A 23,187-nucleotide genomic window follows, 5' to 3' on the forward strand; every position below is an offset into this window, starting at 1 on the left:
AAATTTTCCAAGTAGCATGCAAAGTACAAATAAGAAAATTGAAAATTACCATATTCCCTACCACCCATCAGTGACATAAACAAACATAATGATGTTCACCAAGTGGCATTGATACAAGAAGGAAAGATGTCTAGGTTGTCTATATAACTTTTGTATCCTTCAGATATAAGCTGAATGTGAGTACACAGCATAAGATAGACATTGGAACAGTTTATGGTCTACTGATGATTATCTTGTAGTGTTTTGGTAATCACTGCTATTTACCATTTCTGCTTCTCAAGAGAGGGTGTTAACTATTTCTGATGGCAGTCTCAAAGCAGAACAATGTATTTTTACAACAGGCAAGTAATTTAAAGCAAGTAATCTATGGCTTGTGTGGTGGTGTTTGAATTTATGGTAATGACATATTTCAAGAGGTTCTTATAAATAGGAAGATTAATTGCAAGCCTTTTCCTCTGACGTCCCAGGCAAATATCTCAATCCTACTCCATATCCAGCTTTTAGAGGTCTGAGGATTCTAGTTCCCGAGTCTATTAGGGTGTTTACAGGTAGTCTCTTATTGGCGTCTCCTCTGCAGACAGCAGGTACAAGAAGGCAAAAACCTAAGCATTGTTTTATCTCCCCTCCATCTTCCAAAACCTTATTAATGTCTCCTGTCTGATACTATCTTTCTCTATCTTGTGGATTTTGGTCTTTCTTTGCTGTTTTCAGTATTTTATAGAAAGCAAATAATATTTTACATTATAATGATTGGGCAACCTGATCTTGTTTTCTAGTCGTTCCCACTCAGTTTTCTCTGTTACAATACATATGAAAGAAACTACAATTGATGGAGAGGAGCTTGTTAAAATTGGAAAGTTGAACTTGGTAAGCATCTACCTTAATACCACTGCTGTTTCTTTCTTTTCTTTTTTTTTCTCCAGCTTTGTTGAGGAATAGTTGACAAATAAGATTATATATTTAAGTATACAATGTGATGATTTGATATATGTATGCTTTGTGAAATGATTACCATAATCAGGTTAATTATCATATCCTTCACCTCACATACTTTTTTTTTTTTGGTGGTGAGAATGCTTAGGTCTACTCTCTTAGTAAATTTCAATATAGTATTATTATATTTAAATTGTATTTTAATGTTTATTTATTTTTGAGAGAGAGGGAGTGCAAGTGGGGGAGGGCAGAGAGAGAGGGAGACACAGAATCCAAAGCAGGCTCCAGGCTCTGAGCTGTCTGCACAGAGCCTAATGTGGGGCTCGAACTCAAGAACTGGGAGATCATGACGTTAGCCAAAGTCGGATGCCTAATTGACTGAGCCACCCAGGTGCCCCAGTATAGTGTTATTAACTGTAGTGATCGTAGTGTACATCATATCCCCAGAACTTGAATTCATCTTATGACTTAAGGCTTGTACCCTTTGACCAGCATCTCCTTCTCCCCCACTTTCCTGCTCTGGTAACCATCATTCTACTCTCTGTTTCAGTGAACTTTCTTTTTTTTTCTCCCGGATTCTACATATAAATACGATCATGCAGTCTTTGTCCTTCCCTGGCTTACTTCACTTTGTATTATGTTCTCTAGGTTAATCCATGTTGTTGCACATGTTGCACAGTCTTTCTCATGACTGAATAATATATTCCATTGTGTGTGTGTATATATATGTACACCATATCTTCTCTATTCATTCATCAATGGACGCTGATTATTTTCCTATCTTGACTATTGTGAATAATGCATTGAACATGGGAGTGCAGATATCTCTTTGAGATACTGATTTCATTTCCTTTGGATAATATACATAGTAATGGCATTGCTGGATCATATGGTAGTTTTTTTCAACTGTTTCATTTTTGACTACCTCATAGAGCAGCTTGAAATTTTATATTTCTAGATAATATATTTGTAGTCACCAGGTTATTAGTTTTGTAGTGGGTTGTTAATTATAGAAAAATTATTTTGTTGGCTATTTAATATATATAAGAATGAAAGTCTTTGTGTCCAAATCCAGTGGAACTGACAACTTACTTTTATTTTTGAAATTCAAGGTTGATCTTGCGGGAAGTGAGAACATTGGCCGTTCTGGAGCAGTTGACAAGAGAGCTCGGGAAGCTGGAAATATCAATCAGTCCCTGTTGACTTTGGGAAGGGTTATTACTGCTCTTGTAGAAAGAACACCTCATGTTCCTTATCGAGAATCTAAATTAACTAGAATCCTCCAGGATTCCCTTGGGGGGCGTACAAGAACATCTATAATTGCAACGATTTCTCCTGCATCCCTCAATCTTGAGGTAAGCCCTTTGAAAGGTATCTGTAAGTGTAGTAAGTGTAATTCTTATTTAGCTATCACATAGTTTAAAAGTTCATTAATTGGCTTCATTCATTCTATGCGAGAGTAAAAAGAATCTGGGTATCACACACGTGCACATAGAGGAGGATGCCACTGAAAAAACTGTCTTCCTCTTTTCTGGCATAGTTTCTTTTCTTTTTAATTTTTTTTTTTTATGTTTATTTATTTTTGAGAGATAGAGAGACCACACGGAGGGGAGGGGCAGAGAGAAAGGGAGACACACAATCTGAAGCAGGCTCTAGGCTCTGAACTGTCAGCACAGAGCCCAATACAGGGCTCAAACTCACGAACTGCGAGATCATGACCTAAGCCAAAGTCAGACACTTAACTGACTGAGCCACCCAGGTGCCCCTCCTGGCAGAGTTTTTAATCTTAAAAAAGAAAACAATTACTTAATGGCTTTTCTCACACAGTCTTCAAAGAAATTGCTATGGTCATTAGCAGTAGATGGGTTATATGGGATATGGAGATTGAACTGAGGACTTAAAAGTGTGTTAAGTGAATGCTAGTGTTGTAGAAGCTACTTAAGAGGGCAGCAAAGATGGGGTTGGATGTGTGGGAATAGGTGGTAAAACCAAGAGAAGCAACAAAGATGGTGAAATCTTTTATTTTATATTGTGGCCACTTCCTTTGAATGGAGTTAGAAAAGCTTTTAGAGGTCTCTAACTCCCCTTTCATTTTATTTATTTTTTATTTATTTATCTTAATATTGATTTACTTTTGAGAAAGAGGGCACAGAGGGAGGAGACAGAGGATCTGAAGCAGGCTCTGCGATGATGGCAGAGAGCCCGATGCAGTGCTTGAACCCACAAACTGTGAGATCATGACCTGAGCGGAAGTCAGACACTCAACTGACTGAGCCACCCAGGTGCCCCTCCCTTTTCATTTAAAAATAAACCTCTTTACTGAGATAAAATTCACATACCATACAATTCACTCATTAAAAGTATATAGTTCAGTGACTTTAATATGTTTGCGGAACCCTGCAGTCATCACCACATTCCAATTTTAGAACATTTTTATTACCCCAGAAAGAAATCCATTTGTAATCCATTAGTAATCACTTCCCATTTGCTCTCACTCCCAGCCCTACCTCAGTACTAACCTACTTTTTTAATCTATAGATTTGCCTAGTCTGGACATTTCATTCCATTTAGGAATCCTGCAATAAGTTTTCTTTTGTGACTGGCTTCTTATACTTAGCATAATGTTTTCAGTGTTCATCCATGTTGGTAGCATGTATCAATGCTTCATTCCTTTTTGTAGATGAGTAATATTCCATTGTATGGATATAGGACATTTTGTTTATTCATCAGATGATGGAATTCATTGAGTGTGAAAACTAACATAAAAAATGAATAGGTCAGGGGTGCCTGGGTGGCTCTGTCAGTTAAGCATCCAACTTCAGCTCAGGTCATGATCTCACAGTTTGTGAGTTCAAGCCCCGCATTGGGTTCTGTGCTGACAGCTCAAAGCCTGGAACCTGCTTCAGATTTTGTGTCTCCCTCTCTCTCTGTCCCTCTCCTGCTCACACTCTGTCTCTCTCAAAAATAAATAAACATTAAAAAAAAATTAAAAATTATTAGGTCAAATTATTTTAAAGTTGAAGACCCTGAAAATTGGAAAAAAGGGGAAAAAGGGTGTTTTGAACAACTTCTTTGTAAAGATTGGGTATAGTGGTTCTAGTGTATAGATGTTTAGATTAGATATACCCATAAATTATTTCTTGTAAGTTATTTTATAGTACATTTTAGATAACAGAACTACATTATTCTCATAATATCTTTAGTAGTTGGTACTTTCTTTTCTTCACAGGAAACTCTGAGTACATTGGAATATGCTCATAGAGCAAAGAACATACTAAATAAGCCTGAAGTTAACCAGAAACTCACCAAAAGAGCTCTTATTAAGGTAATTGTGATTTTTGTGGAGTAAGTAATCTTATTTGGCAAATGTGAAAATAAGGACTTGAAATAGATGATTGTTAAAAGATTTGTTAAATTGCCTATGGTAAGGCTTTTCATCTAATGATTTTAATGAACTACCTAATATGTTTTTTCTAATGCTAATATATTGACTTTTCCACCTCTATCAAGTCAGCAAAATTTGCAATTATGTACATTTATGAAATTTATTTATTTATAGCTTTAGGGTATAATCACCATACATTAATGTGATATAATTACCAGATATTAGGGTATAATTTCCATAGTACTCCTCCATTGTAAGCCTACAATTCAGTGATTTTTAGTACATTTATAGAGTTGTGCAACATCACTACAATCTAGTTTTAGGAAATTTCTATCACTATAAAGTTCCCCTTTGCCCCTTTGCAAACAGTCAACCACTGATCTACTTTTTGTCTATAGATTTGCTCTTTCCAGACATTTTTCTAAATGGAATCATACAATATTTGGTCTTTTGTATCTGGCTTCTTTCACTTGCCATAACATTTGGGCTTTATCTGTGTTGTAGCGTGTGTCAGTAGAGTCTTTCTACTGCTGAATAGTATTCCATTAAGTGGATAACAACACATTTTGTTTATCCATTCACCAGCCAGTGGACATTTGGATTATTTCCAGTAATGCTGCTATGAACGTTCGTGTACAAGTCTTTGTGTTGATGTGTTTTCAGTCCTCTTAGGTAGATACCTAGCAGTTTAATTTCTGTGTTGCACAGTAAATTTATTTTTAACTCTTCAAGAAACTGTTTTCCAAAGTGGCTGTACCACTTTCAATTTCCCCAGCAGCCAATCTATGAGGGTTGCAGTTTCTCCACATCCTCTCCAACACTTTGTTATAGTCCATCTTCTTAATGTTAGCCATTCTAATAACTGTATAATTGTACCTCAGTGTGGTTTTGATTAGCATTTCCCTAATGAATAATGATAATGAGTATCTTCTCACAACTTTATTATCCATTTGTATATCTTTTTTTATGAAAAGTCTATCCATATTCTTTGCCCAATTTTTAGTTGGTGTTCTTCTCATTAAGTGGTAAAGAGTAGTTCATATCTTTTAGATACAAGCCCTTTTTGAGATGATTTTTAAATATTTCCTCCCACTTTGGCTTGTGTTCCTTTTCCTGGTAGTATGTACGTATGTATTTGTTTATTATTTTTAAGTTTACTTCTTTATTTTTGAGGGGGAAAGGGGCGGAGAAAGAGAATCCCAAGCAGGCTCTGTGCTGTCACTGCAGAGCCCCACCTAGGGGCTCGAATTCCCAAATGGTGAGATCATGACCAAAATCAAGAGCTGGACACTTAATTGAGCCACCCAAGCGATCCAGTAGTGGTTTTTTTTTTTTTTTATTGAAGTTTTTATTGAGATAATTGAGAGAAATAATACAGAAAGAATAAATAATAAATAAACATTTAAAAAGGAACATAAAAGGGCTAATTTCATGTTTTATTTGTATATATATAAATAAAACATGAAATACACATATATATATCCTCCCCAAACTGAATGAGAAAAGAGTTCTATGCTAAATTGACACCTACAACATTCTTCTTGTGTAGGAATATACGGAAGAGATAGAGCGTCTGAAACGAGATCTTGCTGCAGCCCGTGAGAAAAATGGGGTATACATTTCTGAAGAAAATTTTAGGTAAGGCCTTGGCTATAGAAATTAATTTCCAAGAGTAATAATTTTCTGGTAACAATGTGTTTGAAGTAAAATTCACTTATGGGACGTTAACTAAAATCTTTAAATCTAGTGCCTCCTGTAAATGCTTCTTTTTCTATTGACATTAACAAGTAGTTATCAGATAAGTTTAAACATTTTTTATGTAACTTTAATTTTTAAATAATTATAGATTCACATGAAGTGGTAAGAAAAATACAGAGAGGTCCCATATATTTTTCACTGTGTTTCCCCCATTCAGTACCTCTTGCTTAACTTTAGTAAAATGTCAAAACTGGGAAATTGACATTGGTGCAAAGTACGTGTTTAATTCAATGCCATCTTGTCTCATTTGTGGATTCATGTAGTTCTACAATTAAGATACGGCGTATCCCACCATTATAAAGATCTCCCTCTTGCTGCCTCTTTGTAGTCGTACCCATCTTTTTTCCCCAGTAGTCCCTAACCTCTGGCAACCACTAATCTGTTCAGTTTTTAAAGCCCTGGAATAGTTCAAAGGAAATCTACTGAAACTTTATTTAGAAACAATAACAACAACAGGTTAAACAAGGAGCAGAAGGCAAGTGGGATGCTAAGAATTTTAAGTTGAAAATTCCTGATAGCTTATATCCTTGAAGGTGTTAAGGAGGGTGATTTTCACAGGGCATTGTTTTTTTTAAAGCTTTTTTTAATGTTTATTTATTTGAGAGAGAGAGAGAGAGAGAGAGAGAGAGAGAGAGAGAGAGAGAGAGAGAGAAACAAGCAGGGGAGGGGATAGAGAGAGGGAGACACAGAATCTGAAGCAGGCTCCAGGCTGTGAGCTGTCAGCTCAGAGCCTGACGTGGGGCTCGAGTTTGTGAACCACAAGATCATGACTTGAGCAGAAGTTGGACGATTAACCAACTGAGCCACCCAGGTGCCTCTCACAGGGCATTTTTCAAAAATTAATGATAAAAGGTATTTAGGGCTAATTGATAATAATGCAAAGCATCTTGGTATAATCTTTTACACAACTTTTTTTTTCACGTAATACATGTATGGTTACATTATGTGATCATTGTGATAGCATATAAATCATTTAATTAAACTCATTTTCTTCCATAGTATTCTTAGTTGTCATAATGCACTATGTCTTCTTGATTGGCTCATACATTACGAATACTCAAATTTGCATTGTATGGATATCACAGGCTATTAAACGGTATTCTTTTATTCTTTCTATGTTACCTTAGTTTTGTGTAGTTCTTTTTTTATTTTTAATTTTTAATTAAAAAACATTTTTTTAATGTTTATTTGTTGAGAGAGAGCGTACGTGCATGAGCCATGGAGGAGCAAAGAGAGAGGGAGACACAGAATCCAAAGCAGGCTCTATGCTTTGAGCTGTCAGCACAGACCCTGATGCAGAGCTTGTATTCATGAGCCATGAGATCATGACCTGAGCCGAAGTCGGATGCTTAACTGACTGAGCCACCCAGATGCCCCATATTTGGTTCTTTCATATCCTATACCTACTTGGCAAAACATTTTTCCAAAAATCTTTTCCAAATTTACACTTAGTTCTTAAACTTGTTATTTTTTATTCTTTTTTTTCCTGTTTATCTGGTTTTCAGGTATACTTCTCTATTGTACATACTATAGTATTTTATTTTTCAATTGTTTACTTTATGGGTGTCTCTATTTCTACCACTTTATATTTTTTACATATTAGTTCTTATTCAGTAACCACTTTTTATATTTTAAAGTTGGCATCACAGTGCTTTTGGTTAGAAAGCCCAGCTTAAACTGTCTTAAAACAGCAAGGGGTAGAATGAGCTTCAAGGTTATTTAATCCAGTAGCTCAAGGATCCTTTCTGTCTGTCCTCACTCCTGTCCTAAGTGGTGGCTTTCTTCTAAGCCTGGCTCTTCATCAAGGATGATGGTCAGCAGAGCGGCTGCTGCTCTCATTCAGGTCTTGTGTGGGTGACAGGCTACCTGGCCTATAACCATCAAAACTGGAGGAACATCACTTATTGGTTAGATTAGTTCTGAGTTGTATCCATATCTGAAGCAACAGCTGTCAAAGGAGTTGAATTTCCCCGATTGTCTTGAGCCAGTCACGCTTAGTCCTTGGATCTGGGAATGGAGTCACATTCCCTCCACACAGCTTGGGTGCTGCACAGTCAAGAGAGGGTCCTTTCCCAAAGGAAACGTGGATGCTAGAGATGGGTGCTTAGTAGGCAACCAGTGAATAAGTGGTTTTGTCATGATTTGCTCATGTAGGATCTTCTGCTGTTAGTGGTCAAACACTGGACATTATAGACTGTCTAATTTGCTTACCTTCTGTTGACCATCACTTTGATGTATTTTAGATTAAGAAATAACTTTAGTTATAAAATTATAAATAATAAATAAACTTTTAGTTTGTCAGTCCCATGATTAAAAAGATAGTATTTGCTCTCAATAAACATGAGGCATAATCTGAAACAATATTCCTTCTGAAAATGCTTTTGGAATTACTACACTGTAAGTCAGAGGAGGATTATGAAAGCTGAAGCCAACATTTAAAATAGGATAATGCTTTATTTAATGGATCTTTTAACACTATGTCAAAACTATATCATCCATGAAATAATGTTGCGTTACCTCATGTACATTCAGTATAAGGAAAGCATTTCAAATATCTCATTCACATTAAAGAGCTATTTCCAATAAAGAACTAACATAGTTAATGGAAAGACTGTCAGAATTAACTCTCCTCTTATATATCAGTTCTAGCCTTTTCTTTAATCACCAATATCGTTAGCTAATAATGTGAGGAAATTCACATTCACAAAAGTATCTTTGTCACTTAAGCACAGTGTGGAATAGAAAATTGTTGGTAGTTATGAAGGAACGAGGCTACAAAGATAGCATTCACTTCTGAAACTTGCTAATGCTGAAGAAATCAGAGACCCATTAAAGTGAACCAGAATCATCTGATTCAAAATGTCAATAGTGCTGAGGCGGGGGAACTGTGTTCTAGAGGATAACCCTTCCATCTCATGAAGATTTATGTGGTGGTGTGATGGTGGTGGGTGTTGGGGTGTATACTGGGGTTTGTGTGCAAGAGGCAAAAGGTATAATTGTTCTGTACATATACTTTAATTCACTTCTCCAGTTTTTGCCCCTTATCTCATCCCTTCCTCCGGTGACACCTGATGCCTTCAAGCCCCAAGCCTTTATTGGATTCTGTGGGTCCTATTTATACACCATATTCCTGATAGCAGCCACTTATGTTGTATCCCCCTGCCCCCACCTGTACTTTATGTGAGTTATAGTCCTTTGTCAGCTTTGTAGCATCTCAAATTTTATATACACACATGCTTTTTTCCCTCATAGGTAGGGATTCTCATTTTCAAAATGGAGATCACAAGAAGAACAGCCCTTTTATGAAACAAGGACAAGGAATCCATTTGTGTTTTGTAATTCATATTTATTGCTTATTGACACTTAGGCATCGTTATCATAATGATAAATGGTAGAGATGATGTAGAACTGCCACAATTGTGTTAAAATACATTTTAGAGGGATTAAGAAAAAATATTAATTGCTAAACTTATATTAAACTTTATTTTAGAGCCATGAGTGGAAAACTAACTGTTCAAGAAGAACAGATTGTAGAATTGATTGAAAAAATTGGTGCCGTTGAGGAGGAGCTAAGTAGGGTAAGCATTTAAAACGGTATTGAATGTTACATGGGAAGCACATATTAAAATTTCAGAATGTGAAGGACCTGATATTTTTACTTTTTTCTTTCTTTTTTTAAGATTTTTTTTTGAAAGAGTACATGTGTGCACAAGTAGGGGAGGGACAGAGGGAGAGGGAGAAAGAGAGGATCTCAAGCAGGCTCCATGCCCAGCGCAGAGCCCAATGGGGGCTCAATCCCATGACCCTGGGATCGTGACCTGAGCCAAGATCAAGAGTCAGGAAAGAGTCAGATGTTCACCTGACTGAGCTATCCAGGTGCCCCAAGATTTTTTATTTTTACTTTTTTAGTGTTTACTTATTTATTTTTGAGTGAGAGAGTGCACGTGAGCGGAGGAGGGGCAGAGAGAGGGAGACAAAGAATCCCAAGTGGACTTCGTCCTGCTGAGGGGCTCAAACCCATGAACCATGAGACCATGACCTGAGCCAAAATCAAGAGGCAGATGCTTAACTGACTGAGACCACCCCCCCCCCCCCCGCCAAGGTTTTTTGTCTTTAAGTAATCTCTTCACCCAATGTGGGGCTTGAACTTAACAACCCTGAAACCCCAAGATCAAGAGTCACATGCTTTACTGACAGAGCCAGCCAGATGCCCACTCCCCTTTTTTCCTTTACATTCTTTTAATTTGTACTGTCTTTGAAATCCTTTGTGTGCTTCATCTGTATATCTCAGTTGAGACAAGCCACATTTTTTCTTTCTTTTTTTTCTTTAACTAGTTAATTAATTATTTTGAGAGAGAGAGAAAGAGAGAGAGAGAGAGAGAGAGAGAGAGAGAGGAGATGTGTGCGCAGTGGAGGGGCAGAGAGAAGGAGAGAGAGAATCCCAAACAGGCTCCACACTAAGTGATGTGGGCTCGATCCCATGACTGTGAGATTCATGACCTGAGCCAAAATCAGGAGTTGGATGCCCAACCAACAGCTACCCAGGTGCCCTCTTTCTTTTTTTTTAAAGTAGGCTACATGCCCAGTGTTGGGCTTGACCTCATGACCCTGAGATCAAGAGTCACATACCCTACCTGCTGAGCCAGCCAGGTACCCCCTTGTCTTTATTCTTTAAGATATTTTTTTTTCTTGCTGACTCTTTGTCAGTTGTATCATCATTTTACTGTCATCAATGATGAAGAAGCTGTTTGCCACTTATGTTAATGCAGCATTATAAGAAATTAACTGAATTGTGAGGTTTTATTATAAGAGGTAAATAGTGAAGACGGAGACATTTTCATTACTGTGTTTATCAGATGAGGGATGCAGATACTAGAAGAAACTAGATGTTGAATAACTAAGGTGGACAGACCTGACCATTCTGTGCCACCCCTCACACTGTCAGTGCTGGAAGGAACCTGAAGAACTAACACCACTACTCTAGACCTATTATTTCATCTCATGGTTTTTAATGAATTTACAGGCAGAAACAAGATATCTTATAAAATGTGTTAACCTACCTGTTAGCTTGTTACAACTTGTCACAACTTTGCATGGAAATAATTTGTTTAGTTCTTCTTACATTATATTATGAACTAGCCAGGTATCTCACCAACCAGTTAAGCATTGTGTAATTCTTAAAAAAATGTTTAATATGTTCTATTTAGGTTACAGAGTTGTTTATGGATAATAAAAATGAACTTGACCAGTGTAAATCTGACCTGCAAAATAAGACACAGGAACTTGAAACCACTCAAAAACATTTACAAGAAACGAAATTACAACTTGTTGAAGAAGAGTATATTACATCAGCTTTGGAAAGTACTGAGGAGAAACTTCATGATGCTGCCAGCAGGGTTTGTCCTTTGTTTTGATTTATACTTGTGTTCAAGAAATTAGAGAATGGGTAGAAGTGACTTTGTTTGCTTAAGCATTAATTATGCTATTTATTCACTATTTATTCACTCCAAGTGACATTTCTGTCAATTTAAAGAACACTGTTTTATTATTTCATCTGAATTTTCCTCACTAGAGTTGCTGACTTAACAAAAAAACATTCCTGAAGTTTTGCAAATAGAGAATGATTTTAATATACTTTGAAGACATTTAGAATAATGAGGTGATACTTTTCCCTTTGGTCATGATTGAAACTAATCAGTCATAAAGAATTTAGCACCTTCTAATGATGGGAGATGTTGAAAGTATTTAATTTTTTATTAGGTGCACGTTAGAGGAAATAGTAACACATAATAGAAAAAAAATTGTGAGGGAGCATAATTACTGTATTAGGTTGGCAAAATCCCTTTTCCTTGCCTAGGTTGCTAGGTGAGGGGAAATTCTTGGGCAACTGGATAAATTAGTGTGAATTGAAAATGTATTCTGATACAAATGTCTAAAACTTACTGAGTTCTTTTTTTTTTTTTTTTTTTTTTTTTAAGTTTATTTATTTTGAGAGAGAGAGAGAGTACCAGCTGGGGAAGGGCAGAGAGAAAGAGAGAGAGAGAGAAAGAGAGAATCCCAAGCAGGCTCTTTGCTGTCAGTGTGGAGCCCGACACAGGTCTCGTTCCCACTAACCATGGGATCATGACCTGAGCTGAAATCAAGAGTTGGATGCTTAACTGACTGAGCCACCCATACGCCTCAAAATTTACTAGTTCTTGTCAGGAGAAATCTGTATGTAGCACAGATATTTTCAGTAGTCTGCTTTTGTGATACCCATCTTAATCAACATTTATTTTTAAAAATCGTATGTAGTTGCTTACCACAGTTGAAGAAACTACAAAAGATGTATCTGGTCTCCATTCAAAACTGGATCGTAAGAAGGCAATTGATCAGCACAATGCAGAAGCTCAGGATGTTTTTGGCAAAAACCTGAATGGTCTGTTTAACAGAATGGAAGAATTAATTAAGGATAGCAGCTCAAAACAAAAGGTCATGCTAGAAGTTCACAAGACTTTGTTTGGTAAGTTTAAGCATTTTTTTTTTAATGTTTTAAAAAAATGTTTATTTACTTTTGAGAGAGGGAGAGAGAGAGAGAGACAGAGTGTGAGCAGGGGGCGGGACAGAGAGAGAGGGAGACACAGAATTAGAAGCAGGCTCCAGGCTTCGTGCTGTCAGCACAGAGCCCGATGCGGGGCTCAAACTCAGAAACTGCAAGATCATGTCCTGAGCTGAAGTAGGACGCTTAACTGACAGAGCCACCCAGGCACCCCAAGTTCAAGCATTTCTGATTATTCTAGTCTTTGTGTGATTAGCGTGAAACTAGTTTCAAAACTGATCATTTACTATCATAAGAAACTGGGGTGACCATGTCAGTAGTCCCTCCAGTGCACACACTGGCTGCTCAAACTAGGGAACAGTGCTTTTCCCGCCTTGGAATTAAAACAAGTCTTAGTTGTTGTTTTTGTCTGCTTTTTATAAAGTAAGTTTTAACCATACCCATTGTTGCTATCTTCATTTAGGAAAAAAACTCCTAAGTATTAGTTTATTTTATATGAAAATATTATCTTCACTATAGAAAATTCATGAGGTACAGAAATGTAAAAATTTGTAAAAGTCACTTAGAGTCTAGTCACTCTAAGCCAACCACTCTAAGTTTGGCTTACCGATTTGTAGTTTCTCTTTTATAACCTCTTCCACTTACTGTAGTACTATGATTACCTATAGCTAGAGATCAGAATAATTCTTGGCTTACTGTGAACTATAGTGATGGCTCTGCTACACTGACAAGCATATCGAGTGCTTGCAGAGTACTGTAGAACATATATAATTTCTATTTGATTAGATTTCCTAGCTTAGGTAGTGAACCATTTATTTTAAGCTTATTTGTTACTACAAATTTCCACAGCAAGTATGTAAGTTTAGAAACCTCTTTGAAGTGGTTCTAACTGTATCAATATATTTATGTCAAAGTTTGTATCTTTTTTCTTTTTGGTGTAGGTAACCTGCTGTCTTCCAGTGTCTCTGCATTAGACACAATTACTACAACAGCACTGGGATCGCTCACATCTGTTCCAGAAAATGTGTCTACACATGTTTCTCAGATTTCTAATACGATATTAAAAGAACAATCATTAGCAGCAGAAAGTAAAACTGTACTTCAAACATTGATTGTTAGTAAATCTCTTAAATTATTTTTGAAGGGTTACTTCGCAAAGTCTTCAAAAACAATGCTAACTGCTCTTTCATTTTAAGCTTTATCAGAAATGGTGATAAACATAGCACTTTAAGAGTAGGTTTATATTTTTAAAGACAATATAAAGACCGTTTTTTTTTTTTTTTCTCCCAGAAAGATTAATTTCCAAATGCATATAACCAACCTTTAAGACTTTTTTCACTTATATCTTGTAACATTAAGAGCAGGAGTTAATATGCCCAGTAACTAGAGAGGGCAGGTTTAGCACCAGATGAATTCAAGGGACCCATGGGTTGTTAGTTGGCTCAGAAATTGGTAAGTCATCCTTTCCTCAAGGGTTCTGCAGTGGTCGTGCTGATGTTACAACTGACCCAACCAGAGGGGATAGAAGATGGTTAATTTAAAACTACACTAATACAGAAAAGTGCAAGAAAAACAGCCCCTAGAATTCTAGGAACATATATGACAACTTATGGGATCAGATCTGTGTGATCAAGCCTTTCTGGGCCTTAACTGTAAGATTCTTTTTTGTAGTTCTATAGAAGCCACTCATCTAATTACACTTAGTATTACCTCTTTCATAGCTGATTTGAATAATACTCTTTATTTTGTAATTGTATGATTTACGTATGAAGTTCTTGGCCATATCACTTACTTGGTTTTCTTCTTGGTGCAGGCTCTCTGCCTCCCTTTTAGAGTCTAACCTTATTATTATTATTTTAAATCAGAGGAAATGCTTTAATCAACATCTTCCAAATTTAACCAGTACTAAAAAGATTAAAGAAACATAAACGAAATTAAAATATGATATTCAAAAGGAAACCAGAATTAATCTACTCTTGACATTCTCCTTTTATTTCAGATGTGGGATGGAGAATGCAATTAATCTGCATTTCCAATTGCTGCCAATTAGTGAATTTCCTAGGTGTTTAAGCTACTAAATAAATCACCTAAGACTTATTATATAATTTACAGTGTAGTGATAATAGCTTTCTCTTCATTATTAATTTATTAAATGGAGTCTAACCATATTTGTTGAACATTTTCCAAGTAAATAATTACAAATGTTAGCTGACACTCTGCCTAGATTCAGTGCTTATATGACACTATTTGATATATTTCTTCATTCACCCAATTTGACAAAGTTAATAGATGCTCAGTTGGTACTGACTTTTGGGAAATTGATTCATGAACTAAATGCTAAGACTGTGTATTGATGTCTTCCTACCACGTTATATATGACTTTGTAAGCATTGCTTGAGTCAACAGAGATGACGGCTGCTCCTGCAGAATGAGTTGGAATGAGTGTGATAGCTTTTCTTTCCAAAAAAATACCAGTAGCCTTTTTTTTTTTTTTTTTAAGTATTCACTAATTATTTCTATTATAGCTCCTCACCCTGCCCAAGTGAAGGGAACTTAGGTTCCTTTTTGTAAAAGGGGATTTTTTTTCCTTTTTGTAAAAATCCTCAGTCTATGGTATATTCTCAACTTTCCATATACCTTGACAAGAACAAGAACTTTAATGAGTTCTTCAGATATGATAGCATGTAAGTCACCAAGTCTTCAAAGTTAATTAAATACCTCCAGCTGAAAGCCTGCCTTTGAAGGCTATTTGGTCTCTGCTTTTTTGACTAGTAACCTAAGCTTATTTGAAATTTATTTTGTTAAAATGTATTTGCTTTTTTAAATTTTTTTTTATTTAAAAAAAAATTTTTTTTTTAACGTTTATTTATTTTTGAGACAGAGAGAGACAGAGCATGAACGGGGGAGGGTCAGAGAGAGGGAGACACAGAATCTGAAACAGGCTCCAGGCTCTGAGCTGTCAGCACTGAGCCCGACGCGGGGCTCGAACTCACGGACTGCAAGATCATGACCTGAGCCGAAGTCGGCCGCTTAACCGACTGAGCCACCCAGGCGCCCTGTATTTGCTTTTTTTAAAAAAAAAAAATTCTTTATTTGCAATGCTGAAATCCTTAGAAAAGGATGGTCATTTTCCCCTCTTTTGAATTCTTTGGACCTCTATTGCGTTAGACTGTTAAGAATCTATTGTATGCTACATGACTATTTTCTTAATTACTATAGGTAGGAATAAGTAACTTACGGTGAATATAAACTCTAGAAACAAATAGGCTCTGTAGGCTATAAAGATCAGACAATGGAAAGTTAGAATTTTATTCTGCATGTGTTAACAAAGTATTTAAGATACTATCATTAACCACTCAGGTTTATGAAAGTGAAAATATTTTTTTAAAAGACTTGTTTATTTTTAAAACCAGGATGTACTTAAGACTGACCTTCTAAGTTCACTGGAAACAACTTTATCCCCCACTGTGGTGTCTATACTGAAAATCAACAGTCAACTGAAGCATATTTTCAAGACTTCATTGACAGTGGCTAGTAAGGTAGCAAATGTTATGTTCTTAATTTCTCAAAATCAAATTGTTGTTTAAGAAAGAAATTCCATGTGTCTGTGGCCACACTTGTCTACAATGCAAAAGCCATGGGTTGTGAGTTGGAATCTGGAGGAGAGAAGAGATAGGATGCTCGCTGCCATTGATGTGATCACATCACATGGCTAAAAAAAAAGAGAGAATGATCTTCAGGATAAATATTTGTTTACATAGTAGCATGTATAGCATGCTATCATGGGTGGGTAAAGAAGACATGCATATTCATGTATACATGCCTATGTATACACATCTGCCTAAATATGGATAAAATATCGCTGAAAGTGTTTAGCAGTCATCTCTTGGAGGTAAGAGTGGCATTGAGGTTCCAGGGGCTAGAGAGGAAAGACTTCTCTCTGCATACTGTTTTCTACCTTTTCTATTTCGTATGTGTTCCAAAAAAGACAAACTAAAACAAAAAAAATTTTAACTAAAAGAAACTAACTTTTTCCTTCAAAGATAGAAGATCAGAAAAAGGAAATGGATGGCTTTCTCAGTATGCTGTGTAACAGTCTACATGAACTACAAGAAAATACGATTTCATCCTTGGCTGAATCACAGAAGCTATGTGAAAACTTAACTGAAGACCTGAAGACAATAAAAAAAATCCATTCACAGGTATCTCATTTAGGTGATTTGGGGAGCATAAAAAGGAAGTTTTATAATCTTTAACTTGATAATCCTTGTTATGTAATCTGAATGCTGTAGAACTAATTTAAGAAATCTGAAAATACCATAGCCGCTCTTGCTTATAACAATAGTTAATACAAAATAATTAAGAATACTTTTCTTGATCAGTTAGTATTTCAGGATTTGCTACATTTAGAACCCTATACGAAAGCACAGTAGAACAAATAAGACAATCCCTTTATCACACCAAGATGAAAGATGAAACTATAGAAACATACATTTGGGGGTACAATTAGAAGGAAATGGTTATAATATTTGCAGTGAACATGTGTCTGTAGCAAACCTGATAAATTGTTTTTTTCTATGGTAACATGGATGGTTATTCTTTTTCATAAGTTATGCTGTGCTGTATCTTGCTATTTCTGTCTCATTGATGTCAGACATTTGAATTGTAAATACAGTTCTTTTTATTGATTAATTATAAATATAATTCATGACTTAACCTTCTTCCATGTAAACTGTTCTTCAGTGCATGAGGTTTTAAACCAAAAGCAAATCTCCAAACCAAGGAAGTCATAATCTCTGAAGATGAGATACATGGAAAACAACTCCTGATATTCCTGAGGCCCGAGTAATGAGTGTGGAAAGTTTTATTAAATGAGGCCAGTTATTACAAGACAGAACTCTTTGGTCAATAAAACTATTGATATGACTTAGTGAGTAGTAATGGTTTCCTTTTCTTTGGAAAGTGAGGGAGAGGAAATTCATATCCATGTCATCCAAAAGGAGAAAAGAAACACATCCAAGATTTTTAGGCAAGAGTCAAAGCAACTTCAAAGTAAGATTATTCATTTCCCTGATTGATAAACATGAAACTTTTTGGAGAAAGGATTAATGTCAGACATTAGTGAAAGTAATAGTTAACATTTATTGAGCCACTCACTATGTGTTTATTCAGTACAGATACAGGTTCTGTTATTAGCCTAGTTTTCTAATGAGGAAACCGAGGGCTTGAAAGCATGTAAAGTATTTAGGTCCTCTGATAGTGGTAGTGGTGATTGTAGTACCTGAAAGGCATCTACCTTTTTTTTTTTTCTTTTTTAAGTTTATTTATTTTGACAGAACGTGAGTGGGTAGGGACGGAGAGAGAGTGGGAGAGAGAATCCCAAGCAGGCTCCACGCTGTCAGAGCAGAACCCAACACCAGGCTCAAACCCATGAACCTGATCATGACCTGAGCCAAAATCAAGAGTCAGCTGCTTAACCAACTGAGCCACCCAGGTGCCCCTGAAAGGCATCCACTTTTGAGTGGCTCTTCTGTGTGTTTCTAGAACACAGTCTTGCAATTTGAAATTGCAGCAGTTTCTCATTATCTCTGCATCAACTTGTCTAACTTTTTAGGCTTATGTTCTAAGGTACATCAGCTTTTTATATATTAGCTGTTTTGAAATGTTTAAAATTAATATGCAATGGTTTAAACAGAAACAAAATACCTATGATCCAAAAAGTATTTTAGCATGAATGGTTTGACTTCTCTGGCTTTAAGGAAGTTAAGTTTACTAAGTGAGCTATTTCTCAGGTATTCTAGAACTTGAGGTTAGCACTAACAACAATTATGTAAAACTCTGAACACCTATTTACATGCAGATAATTCTGATATATTTGCATTTTCCTCTACTTTGAGACTAATACAAATACTGACAGACTTCATTCATAATCAGTATTGGGTATGTGCTGTCAGCTGATGTGTTATTTAGAGATGTTGGTCAACTAATGGACCGAACAGTGAATAAGATTGCTGGGCGCATGTTCAGCTCTTTCTGGGTCTTTAGTGTAGCTTCTTCATATTGTATATTTCAGTCCCTGTCATGTTGTGTGCCTTATAAGAGCTCGCTTTTAAAGATGCCAGGTATGAGAAAAGGTAAAATTACACTTTATGAATATGATCCGGCCAGATTCTGTAAAATATTTCAGCTTCAGTAATTAACACTATTTTTGGACTGCTTGACCCATTAGATGATCAGCATTACTTTTCCCTTCTAGTAGTGTTATCAGTTTAGAAGCAACTGGGTACTGTATATCTGTCAAAGTGCTTCTCATAACATAATGTGACATCTTGGTGTGTTTGCTTAGTTCTGAGGTACACTGAAGGTAACTCGCTACGAATTAATAGTTAAAATAGCAAAGTTTGCTGATTATTTACTTTTTGAAAAATCCCTTTAATAGTATCCTTTTAATATCACTTCTGCTGCTTTCCTCTATGGGTGAGAGATGGAATTAAAGATCTCTTGTCAGGAATTTGTATAATTCTCACCTATGGGAAAAATACTTCCATGTAGTATGGAAGAAAAGTTCAGGTGTCGTAACTTCAACCTCTTCCTCTCCCACACCTTTCTTACAGGAACTTGACAAGCTAATCAGTCTTTGGGCAGAGAGATTCTGTGCCTTGGAGGAAAAGTGTGAAAACATCCAGAAACCACTTAGTAGTGTCCAAGAAAATACAAAACAGTAAGCAGTTTTTAATTCTCTTTATCTCTTCTCTGCCTAAAATTATTTCAGAATAGAAGGCTTCAAACAGTACAGATCTTATCAACCCAGTTTCTCATTTCTAACATTTTATTGTTTGCTTTCTCATTCTCATTCCCTCTCTCTCTTCCCCACCTCCCTCTGATATTGTATATAGAGAGATCTTTTCTGAACTAGCTATGCATAGTTTGCAGCCATGATGCTCACTGTCCCCTAAATACTTCAGTCTGTATTCCTAAAAATAAGGACATTCTCTTATATAACCGTAACACAATTTTCTAAAGCAGAAAATTAGTATCAGTAATTCCTATTACCTAATATACAGACCTAATTCAAATTCTGCCAATTGTCTCACTGATGTTCTTTGTAGGAAAAGAAAAAGATTTTCCTTCTGCTCCAGGATTTAATCTAGGATCACACATTGCATTTGATTGTCATATTTCCTTTAGTCTGAGTAGTTCCTTAGTCTTTGTCTATAACCTTTTTTCAACAGGGTAGAATATTTGTTTAGTACGGTGTCCCTCAGTTGGGATTGGCCTTCAGGACTAGTTGTAGTTGTCAAGAACAACACAGTTGTGATTTCCTCGTAGCTGTTTTCAAGATAGTTTTCCTTATCTTTAGTCTTTGGAAGTTTGATTATATATTTCTTTGAGTTTATCCTGTCTGGATTTTCTCAGCTTCTTAAATCTGTATACCCTTATGTCTTTCACCAATTGTGGAAATTTGAACATTTTCAGCTCCATATTCTTTCTCCTCTGCTTCTAGGAGTTTGGTGACACACATGTTAGATCTTTTATTATGGTCTCATAGGTCTCTGAGGCTATAGATATTTTCTTTGTTGTTCAGATTGAGTAAATTTTATGAACTGTCTTCATGTTCCTCTGTCATCTTTTTTTTTTTAATTTTTTTTTTAACATTTATTTATTTTTGAGACAGAGAGACACAGAGCATGAACGGGGGAGGGGTTAGAGAGAGAGGGAGACACAGAATCGGAAGCAGGCCCCAGGCCCCGAGCCATCAGCCCAGAGCCCGACGCGGGGCTCGAACCCACGGACTGCGAGATCGTGACCTGAGCTGAAGTCGGAGGCCCAACCGACTGAGCCACCCAGGTGCCCCTCCTCTGTCATCTTTAACCTATTGTTGAACCCATTCAGTGAGGTGTTTCATTTCAGTTATTAGAGTTTTCAGTTTTAAAATTTTCATTTGCTTCTTTTTTAATCTCTTCTTTTCTTTGCCTAGATTTTAATTCTTTTTTTTTCTCCAAAAGAGTTTTAGTTGCTCATTGAAACATTTTTGTAAGGCTGCTGTAAAATCCTTAACAGATTATTCCAACATCTGAATTATCTCATATCTCAGTGTTGGCACCTGTTGTCTTTTCTCATTCAAGTTGTGATTTTCCAGAATGGTTTTGATTGTATCTTGAACATTTTTGGTTTATGTTAGGAGATTCAGAATCCTATTTAAGCCATCTTTTTTAGCAGGCATTTACTCTGTTTAGGTTTAGTGTGAAGGTCCTGGCCCATTTTTGTGAGCTCTGGTTCCAATGACAATTTTATTTTTGATGTTCTTGCAGTGTTACTCTGATATGCTTCATTTGGTGCTACCCATATGAGAAAAATTTGTTCTGCTTTTGATGGATGAAGTGTTCTATACAGGTCAGTTAGGTCAAGTTGATTGATAGTATTTTTTGAGTCATCCGTATCCTTACTGAGTTTCTGCCTATTCTATCAATTACTAAGAGAGGGTGTTGAAATCTCTGACTACAATTTTAGATTTGTTTATTTCTCATCAGTTTTATCAGTTTTTGCTGCACATATGTGATGTTCTGTTGTTAGTTGCATACACATTTAAGGTTGATATGTCTTGGAGAATTGACCACTTTATCATTATATAATATCCCCTTTTATCCCTGGTCATCTTCCTTGTTCTGAAGTCTACTTTGTCTGGAACATATTAGTACTTAGCTTTCCTTTTATTACTATTTGCATATAATGTATCTCTAATCCCTTTACTTTTGGGCTAAGTCTTTAGATTTAAAGTGGATTTCTTGGAGATAACGCATAATTGGGTATTGCTTTTTCATCACATTTAACAATGTATCACCTTTAACTGGTGTGTTTAGGCCATTCTCATTTGAAGTATTGATATAGTTGAATTAAAATCTACCATATTGCTGGTTTCTTTTTGTTGCGTCATTTGTGCTTTGTTTCCTTTTATTCCTTTCCAAATTTAAGTTGAGGATTTTTACATTTTCATTGTATCTCTTCCATTGACTTATCATTTACACTTTTAAAATTACCTTTTTAATTAGTTTTTCTAAGATTAATGATACACATTTTTAAGTAATGTTAATCCATCTTCATGTAATTTACTGTTTCAGGTGTAATCAAAGGACCTTATAGGATACATTCCCAATTTCTCCTCATCTCATATTCATTGTTTTCATATATTTTGCTTCTGTATATGCTATATACACCCAGTACACTGTTATGCTGATTGCTTTATCTTTTTTTTTTTTTTTTAGTAGGCTATACACCCAGCATGGAGCCCAGTGCAGGGCTTGAACTCACCACCCTGAGATCAAGACCCCAGCTGAGATCAGGAGTTGGTGCTTAACCAACTGAGCCACCTAGGCGTTCCCCAGTTCCCTATTTTCTTTTTTAATGTGGCTACATTATGTTAACTTATGTGGCTCACATTATATTCTGTTGAACAGTGCTGCTCTAGAATTCTAGCTATCACCTGTTTTACTACCTAACTCCTGTCATGTGTCTTCCAGTTCTGTTGATGATCCTATTCCTTATATCATGTCCCATTCTGAATTCTTCTTTCTAGATTCTAGATCTAGAAAGTTTCCCTACTTTTAATTCCTAGTCTCTAAACTTCAGGACTTCTGGCTTCTTCCATAGCTCTGAAGGGAATACTAGAGTAGGATTGAAATGGGAAGGAAACTATGATATACTCTTTAAGGCCTATGCAAGCCATTTTTCCTGTCTTCCTGATATTTATTCAAAATGTTTTTTAAAGTGTGGTCCAGGAACCATGTAAAAGAATCAGCCAGGAGTAGGGCCCAGGAATCTAGGTGAGGTTTATGTATCCTGAAGTTTGAGACCCACTCAGTGCCTTTGGTATTTATCATGGATTATGGTCACTTATGAATAAATTTCATCTTCGTACCAGGTTGTGATTGCTTGAAGGACTAGATTTGTGTTGATGGTCTCCAGCCTCTTACTTGAATTTCGTTTCCTTTTTCAATCATTTCCATTTAACCTATAGTTGAACTTTGGTTTTCAAAATAGTTACTCCCTCATTTGGTTTCCTCACATGGTGTACCACCTAGTGGTAGTAGAGGGTAACTTTCATTCACCAAAGTTTATCTCTGTAGTCCTGTAAGAGGACTTTAGTTTTTTTTTTTTTTTTTCAACGTTTTTTATTTATTTTTGGGACAGAGAGAGACAGAGCATGAACGGGGGAGGGGCAGAGAGAGAGGGAGACACAGAATCGGAAACAGGCTCCAGGCTCCAAGCCATCAGCCCAGAGCCTGACGCGGGGCTCGAACTCACGGACCGCGAGATCGTGACCTGGCTGAAGTCGGACGCTTAACCGACTGCGCCACCCAGGCGCCCCAAGAGGACTTTAGTTTTACACCAAGGTTATATTGCAGTGTACTTGTGTGTGCCAGGTGTATAGTTTGTCACATCCCATATAATCTTCTTAATTATTAAAAGCCTTATCGTTGACTTTGTTTGGTAACATTTATAATTTTTATGATGTATTTAATGTCATAGGCAAGGCAAAACTGCTTAAGAACAGAGTGCTAGACTGATTGTGGAC

General features: G+C 36.3%; 2 protein-coding genes across 4 annotated transcripts in view; one reads left to right on the forward strand and one right to left on the reverse strand.

Annotated features, from left to right (window-relative positions):
• Positions 1-23,187, reverse strand: part of IDE (insulin degrading enzyme) — a 194,136-nt gene that overhangs the window by 141,678 nt on the left and 29,271 nt on the right. For all 3 annotated transcript variants that reach the window (XM_042961097.1, XM_042961096.1, XM_042961095.1), the window contains exon 3: positions 12,379-12,496. The gene's annotated coding sequence lies outside the window, so the exon portion shown is untranslated. The remainder of the gene's footprint in view (positions 1-12,378; positions 12,497-23,187) is intronic.
• Positions 1-23,187, forward strand: part of KIF11 (kinesin family member 11) — a 44,632-nt gene that overhangs the window by 11,637 nt on the left and 9,808 nt on the right. Inside the window, exons 7-17 of the mRNA XM_007080096.3 lie at positions 777-867; positions 2,046-2,288; positions 4,163-4,258; positions 5,868-5,956; positions 9,567-9,654; positions 11,284-11,472; positions 12,371-12,578; positions 13,556-13,728; positions 16,028-16,153; positions 16,658-16,816; positions 19,229-19,335. Of these exons, the coding sequence (XP_007080158.1) occupies positions 777-867; positions 2,046-2,288; positions 4,163-4,258; positions 5,868-5,956; positions 9,567-9,654; positions 11,284-11,472; positions 12,371-12,578; positions 13,556-13,728; positions 16,028-16,153; positions 16,658-16,816; positions 19,229-19,335 (1,569 nt within the window). The remainder of the gene's footprint in view (positions 1-776; positions 868-2,045; positions 2,289-4,162; positions 4,259-5,867; positions 5,957-9,566; positions 9,655-11,283; positions 11,473-12,370; positions 12,579-13,555; positions 13,729-16,027; positions 16,154-16,657; positions 16,817-19,228; positions 19,336-23,187) is intronic.

This window comes from Panthera tigris, chromosome D2 (assembly GCF_018350195.1).
Source record: "Panthera tigris isolate Pti1 chromosome D2, P.tigris_Pti1_mat1.1, whole genome shotgun sequence".
In the NCBI taxonomy this organism is placed as follows: domain Eukaryota; kingdom Metazoa; phylum Chordata; class Mammalia; order Carnivora; family Felidae; genus Panthera; species Panthera tigris.